This window comes from Haliaeetus leucocephalus, unplaced genomic scaffold (assembly GCF_000737465.1).
Source record: "Haliaeetus leucocephalus isolate CR32 unplaced genomic scaffold, Haliaeetus_leucocephalus-4.0 Scaffold484, whole genome shotgun sequence".
Lineage (NCBI taxonomy): Eukaryota > Metazoa > Chordata > Aves > Accipitriformes > Accipitridae > Haliaeetus > Haliaeetus leucocephalus.
The window spans coordinates 7035785-7056529 of NW_010972920.1; the positions used below are offsets into that span (position 1 = coordinate 7035785).

The window sequence follows — 20745 nt, forward strand, 5'->3', positions numbered from 1 at the left end:
CCGGCGGGCCGGGGCAGAGCCGCTGGCCCCGGGGGAACGAAGCGGTCGAGGGGACGCTCCTCCCGCTGAGGACGTGCCAGCTGTTTGGCTCTGGCTGCCTCAGGCCGGGGCGGCTGCGGCCGCGCTGCCGCAGCCTGCTCATGCCTGGCGGCGGGAGGGAGGGAGGGAAGCGCCTCGTCCCCACCCCCCCAACCGGGAAAACCCGTCGCCCCAGTTATTAGAATAATCTACTCTTCTTTTTTTTGTTTTTACTTCGCTTGTGAGCAAATCTCTCGCTCCACAAGCTGGTTCCTCTCTTCTGACTTGAAATGAGCGAGAGGGAAGGTGGAGTTTCGAACGAAAGGAGAGAAGGGAGGAGCACGGAGGACGTTTAATGGCACCCGGAGGCAGGCCGCAGCTCTAACAGCAGCTCTGCTCTGCTTTGCTCCGCTCCACCCGGGCTGCCCGGAGGGTTCTTCCCTTGAGCCACCTCGCGTCTGGGGAGATTCCCCTGCCCCTCTCTCGGTGGGGCAGGCACACACCATAGTTAACGCACAGTTTAACACACGAATTTCTTCTAACGCTGGTCGAGGCTCCCACAACCAGTTTCTTCATACCTTCTTACAACGGGAGAGCAGCACACGTAGTCTTGAAGAGTAGGGAAGACATTTGTGCAAAAAGGGTATTTGGTATTTACACCTGATTTGAGTTTTCTTTAGCTATGAAGAACATTATGTACAGAGAAACTCGGCACACGCTCAACACAGACAACAGCTTTTATGAACCAAAGTTGCTGTATTCAGTATGACAATAAATATGAACAAAACCTAAGAACTAACAGTACAACAAAAGAGTAAAAATGGATTTTGTTTTGGTTTTTTAAAGATATTGAACTGCCTTGATTTAAAAAGAAAAAAAAAGAAAAATTACTCTGCTTCTTCCTTGTCAGGCTGCAGCCTCAAAAAAAGCGATAAGTCCATCTTCATCACAGCCATCCAGAATTTCCAGAAGAAGAGGAACTTTAGTTTTCACATTGGTGCCTTTGAATTTAAATTTATCTATGAAGAGATCTGTGATCATACCTGCAGAAGTAAAACCCCAGGACTTATCATTAGCCTTGTTTTCATTGTGAGGTACCTCTACTTTTAACTTGTCATTATGTACCAACCACTCTAGTTGATTCTGGGTTTAGAGACAAGACTCGTTTTAAACTTCCCATTTGAAACAATTATTTACTTTTAAACAAACCCAAAACGCTATTAGAACAGCCCAGATTCCAGCTTCATTCCAACATGTGTATTTCTGCCTTAGAATTACCCACATCTGAAACACTAAAGAGAGAGGAACTACCACAGGATGGCTGACGAGGACTCTGCTTAAGCTCTATATACATAGGCTTATTAGAGCTGGTGTCTGGCAGAGATTCTCTGAGCTGAACCACAGAAGGCTACATAACTTCCTTCACGAAATTAGTTCATCTTCTACAAGTCTCCCTTCCCACCCCATGTGCACTTTTCCGTTTTTCTGATGTATTGCAAAACTTAACCACTCAGAATTTAATCACTCATTTAACTTGTATCCATTCTGAATTTGGATACGATCCTTAATCATGTCCATAAAGACAAGGATCACCCGAATGTAAGAAGCTGTCTGTTAAACAAAAAGTAGAAAAGTCACTTGCAAATAATCCTGGTATTTTCATTCTCTGTGATACACTTGTGACACCAAATCAATTTTGGAAGTTCTCAGGTGAACAATTCTTGCAAACTTTTAGAGAGTTACTCAAAGTCTGTAGTAGCATACAAGCCATTTTCAGTTATGTGCTAGGTTTTACTAACTCACCTTAAACTTCAGATCTTTATGATCAAAACCGCTGTGTAAACATGCAGCCTCAGCTGTATGACCAAATAGACAAACACACTTACCTACCTAAGTGTACCACCCTACCAAATTATTTCAATTCTGCTAATACTGACTTTGTAACTACTTCAATCATGTCCAGCATGCTCTCTGGACATTGAGTTGCATGTAAATAAAAAGCTGAATTGATCGACAAACCATAAAGTCTCTCAAGATGTGCAGGTTGTCTCTTGTATTCCTCAAGCAGCTGATCTGCCTCTTCCAAAATGCTGCGGTATTTTGGTAGCAGGAAGTCCACATTTCCTTCATGAACTTGTAATTCCTCAAAGACATTTTAAATTGTAAGAATTAACAGCAGTTAAGGATCATAGGAGAATAAAAGTAAGAAGAAATTAAGCTTGGTCTGTCAGGAGGAAGTACTTCAGAGACAAGACTATTCTAAACTAGCAAGAGTTATTTTCAAAGCACCTCGTCTTCTAGTCTAATGAAATACCAGGTGTTTCTTGTCACTTCATAGACTAGATTCTCCAAATCCTGTGTATTACAGTTTCCAGCTCCGAGTACTGCCAGAACAGGATCATGCCACAGCCCAGCCCCTACAGAATCCAGTCTAATGAAGGCTCAGAGCCTTCACCACGTCTTCATTTTTAAAGTAAATCCCTAGAAAGTGTAGCACATGCTGAAGTCTGAATGTAAAAGTAAACTCTGAAAGCATCACTCAATTTGTGACAGCAAAAGGGTTTAAAGACCTCTCCTAAAATGCCCCAGTCTACCATCAGACCAATTTAAGATGGTTGACAGTATAGAACTTTTTATCCCCCACAGAAGGACTGTTCTTTTCTAGATGGAAGGTAATTATGCTATGCATCATGAGTCTGCTGGAATAACAGCTTTCATCAATCATCAGATTATTTTACTGCCTGCAAATAAGTTATCATCCAAAAAATGAATGACCAAAAAATTTGTCAAAAAAGATTTGTCAGAGAAGATTTGCTGCCTAAAAAAAAAGCCTAAAGCAAGATGTGCAACATCATTATTATTGCACAAACATAACATGCATTAAGAATAAATTCTCTATTATTCTCTACCTCCCCTGTTTGCCAAATCAAGCCCAAGTAAAATACTTTTAGTGATAATAAAGATGCATGCTATTCTCATTGGTAGTCTGTTTTTCTACTAACTAAAGAGTTCTAACAAGTATTTGATTCCCCCAAAGGACAAGAGACAGTTGGTTGTCCATTTTCATCTGCCCTGCCCCTCAAAAAAAAAAAAACACCACCATACCAAAAGAGATGATGGCAAGTTTTTGACAGTAAAATGCTGGTTGTTGGAAGAAGTCAAAAAACTGAGACAAGCTGCCTAACTGGTACCTCCCAAAGACTAACTGCTGAGGAGGGTATTAAGCAAAAGAATAATAAGCAGATAATTCAGAAATTATGACACACTGGGATGAAGTTCCAAAGCAAGGAAGTCGCATCTGGCCTGGATGATCATCCCCAGATCTAAAAAACTTTTAAAGGTTAGTGGAAAGAGACAAAGAAGGAACTGGAAAATAACAGCAGGCAAAAAGAGAACATTAGATGATAAAGCTGGCTGCCTTCTACTGTCCGATTTAAGCATCCTCAACATCAATCAGTAATCCCACATGTTATTCACTAGTTACATAGTACAAATGGGAATTTTACTTGAAGAAGTCTGTCTCCTAGATAATTAAAATATATGTCCTGGGAATAGCAAGAGAACAGATACCAGTATGACACACATCTGACTTGAGCCCTACAGCTTGGTATCTGGCAACATAATCCCCCATAAAAATCCTTCCACAGGAGTTCAGATACTTACTCTCAAAGCATCTATTAAGTGAACCTTCTTGGCCAACAGCTGCTGATACTCTAATTTAGGGTGGATAAGCTTTAATGTGTGCCTCACAGATTCTTCATTTATGTCTGGTAGGGAGTAAAAAAAACCCAACAAGCAAATGAATACTACATATTCCGTTTATAAGAATATAAAATGAAGTCAAGGACAACAAACTAGAGAAGAAAGTTTTACCATATGATATGTTGAGATTAATCTTCCTTTTAGTAGCCTCTTTGGAAAGCACATCTTTTAGGATGGATATTGTAGAAATGTTGTCAGACTTAAAACATCCCTCACCTTTTCTATAAAGGAAGAAAAACTTTAAATGAACAAACTTAAACACCCATGCATGCATTAGATTTGTCCCTATGCTAAAATAGAAGGCCTGTAAAAACAATTCTTGATATATCAGGTGGCTTGTATACACACCTATGCTATTCCCTCCTTCCCTATTCACGGTGTAATCCTGGTGTCAGAAAACAGTTTGTTCCAGTAAATAAGATAAAGCAGTATACACAAATATCAGGTATACACAAAGCAGTTATCTTTATCGTATGGCACTAAGGTTATACAACTAAGATTTATGACTGTATTCATTTCTCCTAAGTTTTATCATTGCAATACCTTGAAGCCAAACAGCAAGCTTCAATACCAGAAGGGCGAAGAAAACACTCTCCCCTTCCCCCCCGCAAAACCCACCACCACCAACTTTCTACATTATGAGTAGACAACACATATGGTAGGCTGGGAGCAGGCTGGAATCTGTATAATTACAACAATTAATTTTTCCCCACTTAACAGTTCCATTTACAGGTGGATGTACATAATTTGCTGAAGGAAGACATAACTAATTGATTTGAGAACAGAGTATTAAACACAGAAATAGTATTTGCCTAATACAAGTTGCAGAAAAAGGTTTTCAGTTTAATGCTTATTCACATTTTTGTTTGCATGAGTATTAAATGCCTTTTAAGTTATTTCTGCTCCTCAATACAAAAAAAAAAAAGGAAGTTAGAAAACAATAAGCATTACAAAATAACTTCACTATATTAGTTAGCTAGGTTCTTTAAATCCTAAAAACAAGCCATCATCCTAAAAATATATCAAAGCTCTCCTCCCTGGCAATTCTGGTTTTTGGACCAGCTTCAAGTTCAAGTTGCAGCTCTATTCACGTTACAGATTGCATTATTACTGGATAGTGCTCACCCCGGTCATGTTTGACAGTCCTTTTTAAGAGAGACTGCTGTTCTTTTTAATGGGAGTTTTGATGGGGCTGGGGGTGGAGAAGTGAACAGTAGTATGTGCGTGAAACGGTACTTGCAGACTGGTCAAGAATGAAAAAGACAAAAGCCCCAGCGTAGTCACATTGCGCTTTAGTAACTGTATTTTACCTGTAAGTACTTTCAAGCTGGGTACCCAGGAAGGTGTTCTGAAAATAAAAGGTGATACTTTCTCCAGCAGGAGTCTTTTCAGGCACCTCAGGCAAGCAAAACACAACCCAGGAGTGAATTTCAGCAAAACTGAACTGGCCTTTAAGCGTCAGTGTATTCATGGGTCTATGACGTTATGAAATTAAAAAAAGAAAAAAAAAAGTTAATAGTTATGAAGGAGGGGCACTGCCAGCGCACTTGTTATCCACGATTTCCTTTTGATCAACAACCTGTAAAAAGTCAGGTATCTTGCTAAGTAGTTACGTACTGCAGATTACAGCTACTTTTCTGTATTTCGAGACAAAAAGCTATGCGTACATTCAAACGTTATCTCATAGTAGGCATGAGTAAAATGAGGCAGAACTGGATTAAGAAACTCACTGGAAGTTTTTGACATACCCTGTTTCAAGTTGTTAAACCCTGAAACTTATGACAAAGGTAAAAATAACTGACAACACAGCAAATATGACTAAGAGCCTCAACAGTCTCCCATGCAATAAACCACAGGCATAGCATTTATAATTAAGAACGAGGCATAATGGAGCTCATTTGCACACTGAAGCATTTGCACATAAAAGCATTTGGTATAATTCCTTCAATCTTTCAGGTTTGTTTTGAAGCAAGCAATACCTTGGTGGCAAGACAAGATGATTTTTCCCCACCCTCAGTTAACAAGTAGAAATTGCATAAAATACTAGGTTCCTAACAGAAAGATAAGGGGGGAAAGAGAGTCTTGGCTCAGTTTTGGAGCCAAATTAGCTATGGGAAAGAATTACATTAAAAGGGTGGAGGGGAGAATGAGGCTGAAACTGAAAAGACTGTGGTTACTAACACAGGAGAGTTTCCTTTCTACCACACCCTCAGCTGTACCAACACATGGGCCTGCACTATAACCCAGGTCAGTAAAATGAAAAATAACCTGAAAACAAGGATAAAGAATGGCAAGGAAAGCGGGAACCCATTAAATCCGCATTTTCTGTCAGAAAACCCATAAAATGGAACTACAGGCTCAAAATTTAGAAATGTAGAAATGACATACTTAAGTTTATAGAGTAAACGTTGTTTCAACTGGATTGTGTCAGTTTTTCAAGAGAAAAAGGCATTGATTTTTCTTTGCAAATACCTGTCATGGTCAATAGAATGAGTTCTCTGATGAAGCGAAAGTGGTTTAATTTGATATTGATGAACTTGGCAGGTTTTTGGTTGAATTCTTGGAGTTACATATGCTTGAAGTGTCCCGTACTGTCCTTCAATCGATCGAACCTGCAGAAATAAAAGCAGAATCCACAAAAAAGAAAAAAAGGGAAAAGATTAATTTACCACGATTTGGAAAATCAGTGGGAATTCAAAATAGGTTAAAGAAAGACTGTAGGACTTCAAGAATATTAGAGTACTATATTTATTTGATAGTGCCACTATAAAAATGGGGCAGATCAAGAATGTTTTAAAACTAGATGAAGTAGTGTCCAGTGAAGTGCTGCTGTATTAGGTGAATGAAATATTAAGAAAGTAAAACCTGCTAATTTACTTTCTGATCAGTTAAAATAAGAAGTCTGTAACTTGCTTCTAATTCTTCAGTGGCCCTATTACTTTTTTTTTTTTTTAATTAAGGAAAAAATACATTCTGTAGCAGCTGGCAGCAAAGAATAGATCAAAGACTTTAAGAGAGTAAGTACACTGAATTTCAAAATATGTGTTCATCTCTTCCTAACAATCAAAGTTCCTCCTGAGCTATTTTAGGAAACGTAAGAGGCCAGATTTAAGTTCAAGTCTCAGAACACACAACAAGCAGGATGTACAAACACATTCAAGACACAGTAGGCACTCTCCACTCCTGGGAATGCAGCAATGCATCAATCACTTCTCTGCTGAGACCAGTTACACAGACTGCACTAAGTCGTCTGCCACTCACACAGAACTGACAACGCACAGGAGTGTCCCCCCTATAGCACCAACACAGCCGTGAAAGTAGGCCAAAGAGCTACTGAAACAGCTTTATACAAACAAAAGAGCAGACTGGTGTTCAAGTACAGGTTTGCTTTATAACCTTATGTCCCCTATTTTATAGGGTCTCAGAACTCAAAAAGCAGTGTTTTGCAGCAAGACATCCACTTTAATGTTTTTAATAAAAGTAAGTTCTCTTTGGAAATAAAATCACCAAGACTTAAAAGTTGTATGGTCTGCATGTGCATAGACAAAATACAAAAAGAGAATGAACTTCATGTGGCAGGTGTAAAATCACTAGAGATCCTCAATGTATCACAGCGAGGTGGCAGTAGAACCTGTGCAGATCGAATCCATCACCTCAGGATCCGAATGTAGGAGTGATGGTACAGTATTTTGATGACACACTGCACGATGATGGCTCACAACAGCAAGTTTGTAAGTGTTTTTAGTGGGAAAGTAAAAAAACCCTCTTTTTGTGTATCACGAATGCATTTCATTCATTTTTCTTGTATTGTTTACTCTTTACCTAGTATTTTCAATATTAGAGAACTGAGACACAGGGAGATAAAGTGACCTGCTCAGAACCAATAAGCACACTAATAGCATTTCTTAAGAAGGGGACCTGGGAAATAAGAGTCTTTAATTCTGCGCACTAGGTCCATTATTGCGACCTCACCAAAAAACAGATAACCACCCCCAACTTCCTCACATTTGATACATCTTATGCAGGCTTAAATTTCTAATGATAATCTTTTGACTGAGAGTTGTACATAAATAAACACTATCAGATTTGGGGGCTGCAGTGTTAGGTGAATACACAAAGAGAAAACCTAAAGCCTGTGTGCATGTTGAGGATTTTTCTCATCATGATTTCCTTCATTACTTCCCCGGTGGTAGCCACAAAATGCGTGAATTTGGTGGATCGTTAAAAATAAACCCCCAAACACCCACATGCCTCTAGTGTAACAAGCATGGAATGACCGGATTTGCTTCCTCTCTAACATACAAATCCAGTCTATATTCCCTGGTTACTTCCCAGTGTAACTTCCTTCAAACATTTCCGATGAAAACAGTGCCAGAGCTTTCTTTCCCACGCCTCTCTCCACTAAGTTCCACACACTGTCTCCAGAAGCAAGTATTTTCACAGTCTGTGATTTCCCCACTGTTTTCATCTTAGGGACACCCGAGAAGGACCCCAGGCTCTAACTCTGAAGTAACACATTTTTAGAAGCCTTTAGAAACCCTACAGGCAACTATAAAGGAACACAAGTCCTAGATTAGAAGGTTCTCAGGAAACAACCAGCAGTAGAAACTGGACTGATCATTCGCTCTGGCTAAGCCATCAGTCCAGGTGGAGATCTCTGCATTCCTAAGCAGACATCTACATAACCATTAGTTTATTATGGAAAATATTTTGGAGCATTTTACCTTAAGTTCAAGTCTCGTAGTATTTGCTTGGCATCGGTAAGTTGCAAGAAGAAAGTTGCTATTTGGCTGTAAACAGTAAAAAAACAGAAAAATAATTCAAAACAGGTCTGTGGATTCGCGGAAGTTCTACTGGTCTGTTTTAACTGTAGACATGTACAGTAAAGTTTTTACTATTTATGTACAGCTATTTCACAAAAGTTAAATACAAAAAAGTAATCTTTGGTTCCCTTGAATATTCCAATTAATTTTAATTATGGTGGAATTAAAAAAAATTCTCTATATGAAGAGAAATCAACTGAAGCCTCTTATACTCTTTAATACCACCGTAAAAATTACATAGGTATCTACTTTTCATCTGAACAATGCATGTCAGCCTGCCCTACTCATTTGCAATATTAATCCAACATGCAAAAACTAAAGTAACATACGTAGGGAAAACACACCCCCAAAAAAGCTAAATTAATCATCATAAATGACAAGAAACTTAGAAGTTGATTTCTGAAAGCTCCAGGGTAGACCAATGATGTGCAAATTTAGTTCTTAAAATTAAAATACTTAGAGGATCGTTACAAGGAAAAAGACTTTACAGAAGATTTTCATAATGCTAGGGTAGTTTCTGGATTTTGCCCCTGGCCCTAAGCATCATTAGTAATTCTGTAAGTATTTAAGTTTATAATTATTATATAAAAAATGCATTGAAACATATGCCTCCCCACACAGCAGAATTTTCACATTCTAAAGTGATTTTTAAGAGACAGAGTAAGCAAGAAATATAATGTTCTTCACCTAAATTACTTTGGAGTAAATATATGTGATACTGGCAAATCTGGAGAAAAAGAGCAATACTGAATGCGTCTCTTACATTCCTGATCAGACAGGAAAAAAAAGCAAGACAGCAGTTGTGTATATTTAGCTTTGCCTTATGTCAGGACCTGCCACTAACTCCTAATTCTGCGGTATCTCTAACGAAGCTGAGCTCTCCAAAATTAACAAATGAGTTAGTTTAACTCAATATATTTAAAATTACAAAAATATAAATCCAAATTCTATTTTTAATATACAGTATTAAGAGGTTTCATCATGCATTCTCAATAAATATAATCTCTTTTGTTTCACTTACCTCAGAATCACAGCTGCTAAAACTAACAACAGCAGAATTTTTATCCACATCCAGCAAGTCTATTGGGACATCACTCTGCAGAACATATGAGGAAGGAAAAATAAAGAGCTTAAGTTCCTGAGTAGCTTCTAATGCATTTATCCTCTAACTGTCATCAATTATTTTAATAAGGGAGAGGCAATGATTGCTTCTTCCAAGAGGTAAAAGCCTAACAGACACGCAGCTCAGTACTTAATCCTGGAGTAACATGACGATCTTTCTCTTATTCTCTTATGGAGTCCTGAACTCTTGTGTGGCTGGCTTACAACAACTTCAGTATAAGATGCGTAACTACCTCTCAGACATGAAAGTATATTCACATCTTTCAGACACGAAAGCATACTTCATTCATATGCATGAAGTATGTTAATGATCGAAGTGTTTCCTTACTTTAATAGGGGGATTACAATATTAATTCAAGAAACCAAGGATCATATTACATAATTATTAATGATCCTTTTACTTACAGTAACGCTTCTGACACAGACCACTTCTTATCTAGATGTGTTTTCACTGGAATTAAAATTAAATCTAACACTGTTTTAAAAATGAGATTACAGGATATTAGAATGATTAATTACTGGATTTGGTACTGCTTTGTAACTTCACAGAAGTGTCAGGGAACATTGATAAATAAGCAACATACTTCCTAAAAAAAAAAATTTAAAAGGTTTTATTGTCTTCTCACAGCAGAGGAATACCAGATACTACTTTATATTTCTTTAAAGAAAAAACTATGAGTTCTAAACGCTACATTAAGTTCAGGGATAGATTAAACAATTTCATTATTCCTCACTTAGCTATGAAAAGAGCAGATACTATAGAGCTGCATATTAGCTGTAGCTTAGCATTGCTCTAATAACACCCTTAATAAAAATAAGACTTTTATTAAGAAGTGAAAAATAAAATCCTACAGCAGTTCTCTTCCACCTGTTATGGCAAATTCACCTCACAAATCCCTCCTTGTCAAATTTTTCTCCCCATGCATATCCCAAAGGAAGGTAATTCAGTACCACTACTCTTTCTGACTACCAAAGATAACATTCATTTCAGCTGATGAAGTAGGAGGAATAACTAATGAAGGTTGCTTTACTTGGCCTGAGTATTTATCACCAATTGCACACAAATCAGATGCTGTTCCACACTGGAAGTGCACAGGTGGCCCGTACCATTCTAAAATTAATTTTCCACTACAGAGGGTACTTAACTGGTGAGTGAGAACATGCACCTCATTTAAGATTTACTGAGTTAATTGCTGTTTAAATAAGGAGGGACATTCAAAAGCAAACACAAAAGTTACACAGAAACCTCCTAGTATAGCAGGTATTTTGGTGTATTTTGGCAATGTTGCTCTGTTCAATAAAGGTTTAAGTTGTATCTGTTCCCTAACAAGCATTTATCACAGTTACTTCAATGTTGCAAGGCTATACGCTTCAATTCCCTCTTAAAACAATTCAGATATTTAAAACCCCATATACTTAAGATATTATAACTCAGCTTCTTTTCAAACTAGAAAGTCTCTGAATTTAGATATCAAGAAAGCCAACAAGAACAAAACCACACTCACCTGTACCAGGACATTATCTATAGCTGTCTGCACCTCCAAGATGAGGCTGTAGCTAGCATCATCCTTATTTAATGTAAATTTATCATTCACACTAAATGCAGGTACTGATGAAACAGCAGTACTGGATTGAGAAGACTGCTGGTATTTTTCACGTTCCTGAAGTACTTTAATCTGTAAGTGTTCCAATTCATTCCTAGAAAAGGGAAACCACATATAGTGTCTTAAAAAAAAAAAAATAACAAAAGCTACCCTAGAAATTAAGTAGATTAAGCTTGCAAGGCAATCACGTTTATCTTCTGTCCACAATTTTCCAACCAGAAATAGCTGGTGACTCCCCTTCCACATACATAACAAAGACAAAATATAAACTGTATCACATGAAAATGTAGATTCTACTGTACCTTGCCAAAAGAGATTTCTATGAGTCATTGGAAAGGACAACTTTTTTCCTTCAAGAGTACAACGCATTTTGAATTATGTGCTAGTGACTACTTTTCTCCCATCATTTAGAAGCCACAAGCAGCATGGAAGAAGGGAATCTTATCTTGCTGATACTGAGGAAGGCAGCATTAAGACATCATCATGTGAAGGCAAGATAGAAAAAGACTGTGAAATGGGCTGCTATTAATTTCTACTGTGAAAAGGCTTGATTCTACTTCTAGATAGATTAACGATACAGAAAATCCACTGAGATAGGAAGGAAAGATGGCATTTCAGCTTTTAACATTTCAATTCTTCCATTTAAATTTCTTTCTAGTGAAATTACCTTAAGGATGAAATCTTGCTCTGCATTTCTTGACTTAATTTTAGTTCTTCACCTGATCCACCTTCTCTATGGACAGGTTCTGTAGTCAGTCCTGTCAGCCAGCCTAAACCAATATATGAAGTTTTTATTCCTTATAAGCTATAAAGAAAAGTCTACACTCAGCTTTTGTATGTGTGGAATGATGTTTGTTCCAGATACTGGGTAGAGAGAATCAAGACTTTAATTTAATACTTGCTTTGGAGGATTAATCTAAAGACTAAGCATGATTTTTTACGGGTTTCATTCTTAACTTACAGATTGGAAAACATTACTTATTCTTTTTCATGCAGTACTTTGAGCAATAAATCCCTCTGCAACAGTTTTTAACCAAGCACTTACATTTTTTCCCACCTCTGTTTCTCTGACAAAAATGTGTTTGTAACAAACTGTATGTTCCACAGTGTGCTTTGAGATTGAATGCTGCCAGTTGAAGAGGAAAAAAAAAGTCATCTTCTTGTTTACTTAATTATATTTACTTAGAAAAAAGCAAGGACTCATTGATTATATCCTGACACCTCAGGTACAATATGCAGACTTGAGGGGGTGTTTATAGCTCTGGTTACCTCACCTAATGCATGCAAACAGTATGATGGTGTTATTATAAAATGCACCATAAAAGCTGCCATGTCCACAATCTTTCACATTCCTTAGCTATCTACTTCAAGTACCAAGAAAGCCCAATAATGGAGCATGAACTTTAAAAAAATCCACAGAAATCTTACGCTGCCAGGCTTCAAAAGTAACTTTTACTGCTCTGAGCACTACTTCTGATCTGCCAAAATCTGCCAAACTCAGCTGACGGCACATCCTGCCAGAGTTCACCGTTGAAAACCCACAGCAGAACATGGGTTTTCACTTTTTTCTTTCTTCCGTGATTCACGGATCTTTATAACATTCCCACTAAAAGAAGCCACAAATTACTTTGGCCACAGTATTGTTGCAGCCTATCATACCAAAACAATTCATATGAGGTGAGGTACAAGTCCTTTAATCATCTAAAGACTATTTAAAAGAGGTGCTTGAACACCATTACTTCTCAATAACTGACCAGAGAATTGTATCTTGCCAAATACATGATTTTGAATAGGAGAGGTTTCAGTAGGCTCATTTTTTAGCTCATCTATGCAAAGATAGAGAATTAGCAATATTTTAGCTCCCAGTAGTTAATGTATGCAGCATGTTTATTGTGGCCTCTGTGACAGTCAGGCCAATAGCTCGAATCCTACAGAGGGGCTGCTGAGACGCCTCACCTGGGGAAGCTTTATTTTCTACTAAAAGCAAAATCAACCCCATTTAAAGCCATATGAAGCTGAAAAAGAAGGAAACTATAAAAAAGATGGGAAAACAAAAAAAAGATATGCATGTCTGTCAGTATTTTTAATTGAAAAAAAAATCATAAATAATTCCTTCGGACATAATGTATTCATTATTTCATCACAGTTAGGCAGCAGGCTACACCAGAGAATAACCAGCCGCTGTGTTACACAGCGGAACACATTATGAATATCTTAAAATATAAACACATAGCTTGAGTGTAGGAAACATTTTTTTGAAGTGTAAATATTAAATTACAAGAGATCTTTTCCACAAAACATTATCCTGCTTCCAACCAAAACAAAAATTTTAAGAGATGCAAGCTGAACTAACAACATAGCCTGCTTCATTTTTATCACATCACCATATGCGACATTTAATGAGTAAATAATATGAAGCTTACCTGAATATGTGGATGCTAAAATTTCATCATACCCATCTTTTCCCACACAGCCACCCTGGATTGATGCAATGCTCTCCGAAAAAGCCTTCAAATAAATACATTCAAGCAGAGGGAAATTTTAGAAGTTTGGGGGTTTTGTGGGGGTTTTAAGGGTTGCGCTCTTCCTTTTACCTGCATCACAAAATACCTACATAGATGGACAACATCTAGACCTAGAAAAGAGTAAACTAGCTGATGACCATCACAGCTAAATTGGGGTGTTTTAACAAACGCATTCCGATTCTACTCTGCATAACAAAGACATTAAAAAGGAGTTTAAAGCAAAACACTGATGGACAGTATTTTTCCAGCAGGAATTAGCATCTGACTGAAAGCTGAAATAATCACTATGGATCAAATCTACTATTTTAAACAATTTATAACCGAAGTAATTATGCTCAGTAAAGTCCTGACAGCTTACGTTTATCATTTTACATATAAAACACAGACCATACACAACACGGGGTTGTTTTTTCACTGAGAGAAAAGCACTGTATTAGGTTTCACCCAGTAGAGACTTCAGTAGTCAACAGACCTGGAACTTTAACGTACCCTTTACACTATTTTGATATTTGCTCAAATCAGGACTATTTCACTTTCTGGTTCTTAAATATTAGGATACTGCTTTGAAGTTCATATTGTCAACATTACAGAGCTCATCAAATTAAAACCCATACATTTTAGTAGTAATGATCTTGTAAATACTTTAAGTTTTGAAATACAGAATTTTTTTTTTTAATTCATTTTTCTAGCAAAGAAGAGTATGATGAATGTGGGCTTACATGATCATATCGAAGGACAGGATCATCTGCACTCTCAAAATTATAGATTTCTAGCACTCCATCATCTCGTCCAACGAGTAATTCTTTAACTCCATCTCCCAGAATGTCAAAACTATCAATACATAAAATACCTAATGAAAAAGAAAACAAACCCGTTTACTTCATCTTCATTCATTTATGACACAATAATACACAGGCCACATTCAGTTACATAAAAATTGATTCTTGGTCGGCTTTTAAGGTTTCATTAATGCTATTTCTGGATGAGTCCACTAGAGGGCTGAAGTCCCTCACCTGTGCCTGAGGTTCAAGATTGTACAGCTGGTTTTACAGCGGCTAATTCCAAACCAAAACCACTACAGTCCCCTTGGTGAAAAGCACTGAACAGAGACCCTTTCTGACGTTCAGATAGCTAACTTTCGAGGGGTTTAACCCTCCCTCGTCAAACAATTCCCCAGATTAACTATCTGTCTGTCCACACTACTGTAACTTTGCCAGCTGAAGAAGCAAGTATTCTTTGTTTTCTATAACTGACTTAAAGCTACTGGTAAATGGACTGACTGCTATGAATTCTGGCTAAGGTTGACAGAAAGAGGGTTCTGACTCGTGCCAGACCTGGAGTAGGTACTGTTACTTGACACCTCACTGGACAAACTCACTACTAGCACTTGTGGAACCAGCCTATGACAACTAATCACGTTTGGACAGGAAAGAGAGTTAGGGTCTAGAAGGAAAAAAGCAGTGAGAGAGTTTGTACAAGAATTAATATGAGTAACAAGATGGAATTTAATTTTTATGACTGCTTCGTATGAAGAGTAAGGACATTTAAAGAAACTAATTTAGCAATAGCTTTTATGAGAAAATTAAATTTAAAAAAAGAAAAAAAACCAGATACTCTATTCTTGGTCTTCTCCTTAACAAAGGAGTATGGGCTAACAGACGCTGCAGAAGCAGCATACCAAGGCTGGTATGTTTCCCAAACAGGGAAAGTGTCCTACTGTGCTCTGATCAGTTAAGCCTCATTTGTGGAGCTTTAATGAAAGCTTTATTCCATCTTCAGACAAACCCCCTTATAACAGCTTTTTAAAAAAAAAAGAAAAAAAAAGTCTTGCAGAGAAGATGCTGATCTTTCCTCTGAAGAGACTTTAAGACCACTGAACATCTGAAAAATCTGGCAGGTATATTTGCACTTAGAAATAATCACCAAAATGATAAAAACCTCAAGTAATCATACATGAATCAACATTGTTTTACAAATGCCACTTTAAAAATACTGTAAAACAAAAGTCTGCTAAAGTACTGGAAATAATATGAACAGAAAACCCAAAGTAAGACAAACTGATCAGAATTATTTATAAGAAAATCAGAAGAATGAAAGAGACCTTACTCATATTAATATCACATACTGGCATAATTACAATATGCCTCCAAAGTATCTATGAATAAGATTTCCTGATTATTATACTCGTAATAAAGCCGCAGATATGCTGGAAAGCTAAAGAGGGAGAGATTGAGACACATACCTCCTCTCTTTTTTTCATTTCCAATTTCCCACTTAGATACAGGCTTGGAACCAGTAATCTGGGTAAGACCCAGTTTACCATCAGAAGTTCCATACACAATTTCTTCTCCAGAATCACCTAAACACATAAACTGCATTTAGAATTGATAAAATCAAGTATACCAATGTAAAAGATTCGAAAGTATTGTGTAGTGACACTCTACAGCCTGAGGGAAAAAGAAAGTACTAACACTAGTGCTGTGTAACAGAACTGTCAGACTTCACAAACAAAAACAAATACATGAAAACTGCACCTGTTCTGATAAGTTCTTCATGGCTATCACTCTTCTGTGTATGAATGCCCCCCTGCAGTGGAGTTCTGCCTAAAAACCATTAATAATCCAATACTTTGAATTACAGCAAAGATAGGCTATTAAACTGCCTTTACAGAAGAGGAACAGAGATTCATTCAGAACACACATCCAACAGTGAATGTTGTGCCAAGACACAAGCAAGAACGAGCAACTTTTCCAAACCAACTCTCAATGTCATTGTCACACCACCTAACTGAAACTAAATTAAGCACCAGATCAACACACTAAAGCGATTGCAATTAGGTTAGAACAGATTAGCAAGAAGGATGATCAAACTATTTTAAGCTTGATCCTTCCACAGTCTTAAGTTTATGTGAGCTCTACTCTATATTCTCATCCATCCACGGACAGATGCAACTAGCGATTCTAGTTATGGAAATCCATGTGTAAGAGAAACCCAAACCCAGAACTTTGACAAGGCCCCCAAAAGTCCAGTTTGTATTTACACAATGAGACCACCTTACATCTCACTGCTCTTGTAAGAGGCTTTCAATTAAATGTGAATATCATTTAGAGCTAATACAGTTATATGTGTGTATATGTATTTATTTGTACGTAAGAAATGACTTCACATAGTCAGCTCTCTGCTGCATTTTTAACATCAGCTTAAAAATCAAGGCAAAATGTAATTAACAAATACAAGCAATAAAATCTTAAAAATATAGTAAAATAACATTATTTAGATATGTGTATATTCAAAATCTTGTTACCCCCATTTCCATTGTTTAGAGCAAGAACAGTAGGTGGTCCAGGAACTTCTACTTCATACAGTAAATCAGACCCCTAAAGACAAAGAGAACTATCTTGAATGAGTTTTGAAAAAAAAAAAAACCAACAAAACACAATCCAAACAAAACCACACCAACCAAAACAAACAAACCCCAAAACACCAACCACAAAATAAACCATAACAAAATGCCACAAACATAAGGACAAAATTATTATGAATAACAGTAACAGATATGGTTCACTTATGCAAACTCCCAATACCTATGGGAGAACCATTTCTAAGCCAAAACAGGGCAAAGTTTATATAAATAAAATATAGGACTCTTGAAATGTGTTATTATTAAAAATAATCTGTGAATTTATCTGGTAAATAAGGTTGTTAAACCACTTAATATCACTCAGTCTTGCCTTAACAGTAATTTGTGAGAGCAAGAATTTCCAAACTGATAAAGACTTACACATTTAATTCCCTTATGTGAGCACTTTTTCTTAAAGGGACCAATTTGTTATCTACTTCCACCTATGAATTCCAAATCTTATTTATAATGGTTTTATTAATCCTCATTTTGCAAGTTTATAATCATGATTTTCTTTAGGGAAAAAAAAAAAAGAAAAAAAGGACCAGCATTATAAACAGTAATGCTACCAAGTAAGATACAATATGCTTATCCTTACGATGCTTAAGCCATGCTGATATGCTGATTGCCTTAAGAATTACTCCAGTTCTATGGCATCAATACATAAAACATAAACAAGCAAGTATTTTAACCTGTAAAACTCTGAGGACTCTATCCTGACATGCAAGTACCGGTGTAATGCAATTCACTTTATCTACAGGAAGGCAGAGAACATCATTGATTTTATCTCCCGATAAGTAGTAGTTCTGGTCTTTGCAGTCGCAGTAATGGTTATAGATATAGCTTGCACAAAGAAAGAGATCTGCTCCTGAAATATGCCTGAGAAAAAGAAAACACTTCCTATTGCATTCTCCCAGTATAGTTGCAGTGATAGTCTTTTAGCCCTACTATATGCATGCACTACTGCTTACAGATTCAAGGCATTAGTGGGCCCCGCAAGCTGCTCCAGCTATTAAAAAAAAAGTTTCTTATGAATGCTAAACCCACATGATTTCTACAGCTCTCAAATTTCCTATTTTGTCTTCACATAAAATCCTAAGAATACCTTTATAGAAATTTCATTAATATATTTTGATTATATTAATTCTTCTCAAGCCAGTTTATATGTGGCAGCATCTCACAACATGATCCAAAAAGAAAAATAAAAAATTTGTTCCTGTTCTGCTACAGGAAGGGTATGGACATGATACACTATGGCAATAACCCCAGCTCCACTCACCTGCCTTTGCACTGACGTTGAGTGCCTCCAGACCCCTCCCAAGCTCCCCTGCACTTTCTAAACCTCACCTAAGTTCCTTCCCACAAGTCACGGCACAAGCTAAAGCTGGTCTGGCACTTAAATGTTCCCTACAAGCACACAATACAGTAAAAAATTACTTCATAAAATCATAAAGTAACAATCTGCTATGCCTATGAAAAATGCAAAATACCATACATACATAGCTTTGATGCTTTCAGTGAGGTTAGTTTCAAATGAAAGAAACTGCTTCCCTCTTTTTGTGAAACCTCTAACTTCTGATCCTGTAGCCACAAAAATTTTCTCTTGTGGTGTATTGAGAGCTCCTCCCAACTCCAATCTTGCAATTTTTTGGCCTGGCAGTGTTTTGAACACTGGCTGTAAGTAGAAAAGCAATTTTCATCATAAAAGTATTGTATTTATGGTAATCCTTTAACATAAAGAATAATAAATTTGTTTTACCATTTCTGGCAAAACTAAGGATACTACAGATTATATGCAGACAAAAATAATCTGTGCATTTCTCTTCAGAATCACAAAGCAATCAAGTATTTCGTAAGTCAATAAACATAAAAAGCCATAATATAATAAATTAAGACTGTATTATTACAGTGTTATTCATCCATAGGAAAATTTCAGCACTGCTAGTAGCTATTTTTTGTGGGGTTTTTTTGGTTTTTTTTTTTAAAAAGAACACAGACATACACTCCCTCCCTCCCTCTTACATGTTGCATTCTTATTCCAGAAGACTACTTAGATTTCTTTGCATTGCTATAGAGTCCTTATGAGCTGGCTACAGACTTCCTCAAGGGAAAAAAAAAAAAGAAAAAGATCAGTTTTTATTAAGCTGGGCATAAGTCTAGGCTCATAAAAAGCAATCTGCTTGTCAAAATCCCTTAAGGTGACTGACTTCGTGAATCACTGCAGGTTTTTCTCCAGTCACAGTAGCTGAGTATGTGTGCAGGCTTAAGCCCAACTGAACTGCAAAGCAAAAGGCGTTAAACTGACTTTTTTGTGATGATATACACTAGTGTCTGACTCTACAACTGTGGAGGACCATGTGCTCGTCCAGGCATGAAATCAGCATGCCCTCATCACGGCCAGGTACAGCTCTACCCAGACACCTTCCACAGGTATCTTATTTCCCACGTCAATAAAAACAGACTTTCAAAGTTCATTAGGAAGAGTTTTTAAAAAAACAAAAATTTAAATGGAACATTTCCACTTACCACAGCTTCCCCTTTTTTTATGCCAAAACATGTAATGACCCCATCCTGATCTCCAACAACCACCTTCGAAAATATAAAACATAATTATTTTTTATTACACACGTAATTGTATTTTAAAATAATGCTTTTCCCATATTAATCATATTTGCCTGAATTTAAGTACTTTAAATTCTACAGTACTTAATTTACATAGCTGGATGTAGAAAAGCTAGATAAACCGCTACAGAGAGGACACTAAAGTCTAAGAAGAGTAATTTAAGCGATAGCATTTACAATCCTTTTTCTGCTTCTCGGTGTAAACACCAGCAACCATTGGGCAGAACACTCCAGAAAGGCATGTTTGGGAATAGTTGTATTTTCATACTGAGAATTTATTACTGAAACAAAAAATGCACCATTATTTCTACTGAGTTTTCCTAACTAAGTTTCCTTAGCTTGGACTTGTACTGAGGAAAATTTAAAAAAAGCAGTATTTCATCTATACGAGGCGTTAGCAAAACAGAAATAGAGAGATATGGAGGAGCTTCCTTGCGGTTTCAGCAACGCCTTAAGTTTTGAAAACGATTCCGTATTGGTTCTTGAAGTTTTCCGGAAACGAATCCAGCCTTCCCTCTCTATTTTTGCAAAAGTTGTCCAAAAAGTTCCAAGACCTTGGTTCCAAAGTTTTTTTCCCCTGGGACGTACTAACACCTGAAGAAACTCAAGAGGTGACTACTACTCGTGGTACCACGGTACACTCCACGGCCAGAGAGCAAGTCAGCGGGAGCCGGCGGGGCCGGCTCTGCCTTGCCGACAGCCGCTACCTTCTGCGTCGCCTTTCTCCCCGAGGCGGGAAGAAGCCTCATCGTCTTCTGGGCTGTCACTCCCACCTGTGGGAAGACACGATCTTTAACCGACGGCCTTTCGGGGACCGGGAGCCCAGCGCAGCGCGGCGGGAGCGGCAGGGGCCCGGCTCTGCAGCCCCG

The 20745-nt window shown here is 37.4% G+C and overlaps 1 protein-coding gene across 1 annotated transcript in view; it reads right to left on the reverse strand.

Annotated features, from left to right (window-relative positions):
* Nucleotides 1-924: 924 nt before the first annotated feature.
* The window catches only part of BBS7 (Bardet-Biedl syndrome 7), a 20133-nt gene continuing 312 nt past the window's right edge, over nt 925-20745 (reverse strand). The window contains exons 2-19 of the mRNA XM_010575569.1: nt 20584-20649; nt 19781-19843; nt 18754-18929; nt 17947-18133; nt 17159-17231; nt 16097-16213; nt 14574-14704; nt 13753-13837; nt 11997-12099; nt 11231-11423; nt 9625-9699; nt 8505-8570; nt 6253-6392; nt 5091-5255; nt 3892-4001; nt 3682-3785; nt 2038-2161; nt 925-1061 (exon numbers count right to left, since the gene is read on the reverse strand). Of these exons, the coding sequence (XP_010573871.1) occupies nt 925-1061; nt 2038-2161; nt 3682-3785; nt 3892-4001; nt 5091-5255; nt 6253-6392; nt 8505-8570; nt 9625-9699; nt 11231-11423; nt 11997-12099; nt 13753-13837; nt 14574-14704; nt 16097-16213; nt 17159-17231; nt 17947-18133; nt 18754-18929; nt 19781-19843; nt 20584-20649 (2115 nt within the window). The remainder of the gene's footprint in view (nt 1062-2037; nt 2162-3681; nt 3786-3891; nt 4002-5090; nt 5256-6252; nt 6393-8504; nt 8571-9624; nt 9700-11230; nt 11424-11996; nt 12100-13752; nt 13838-14573; nt 14705-16096; nt 16214-17158; nt 17232-17946; nt 18134-18753; nt 18930-19780; nt 19844-20583; nt 20650-20745) is intronic.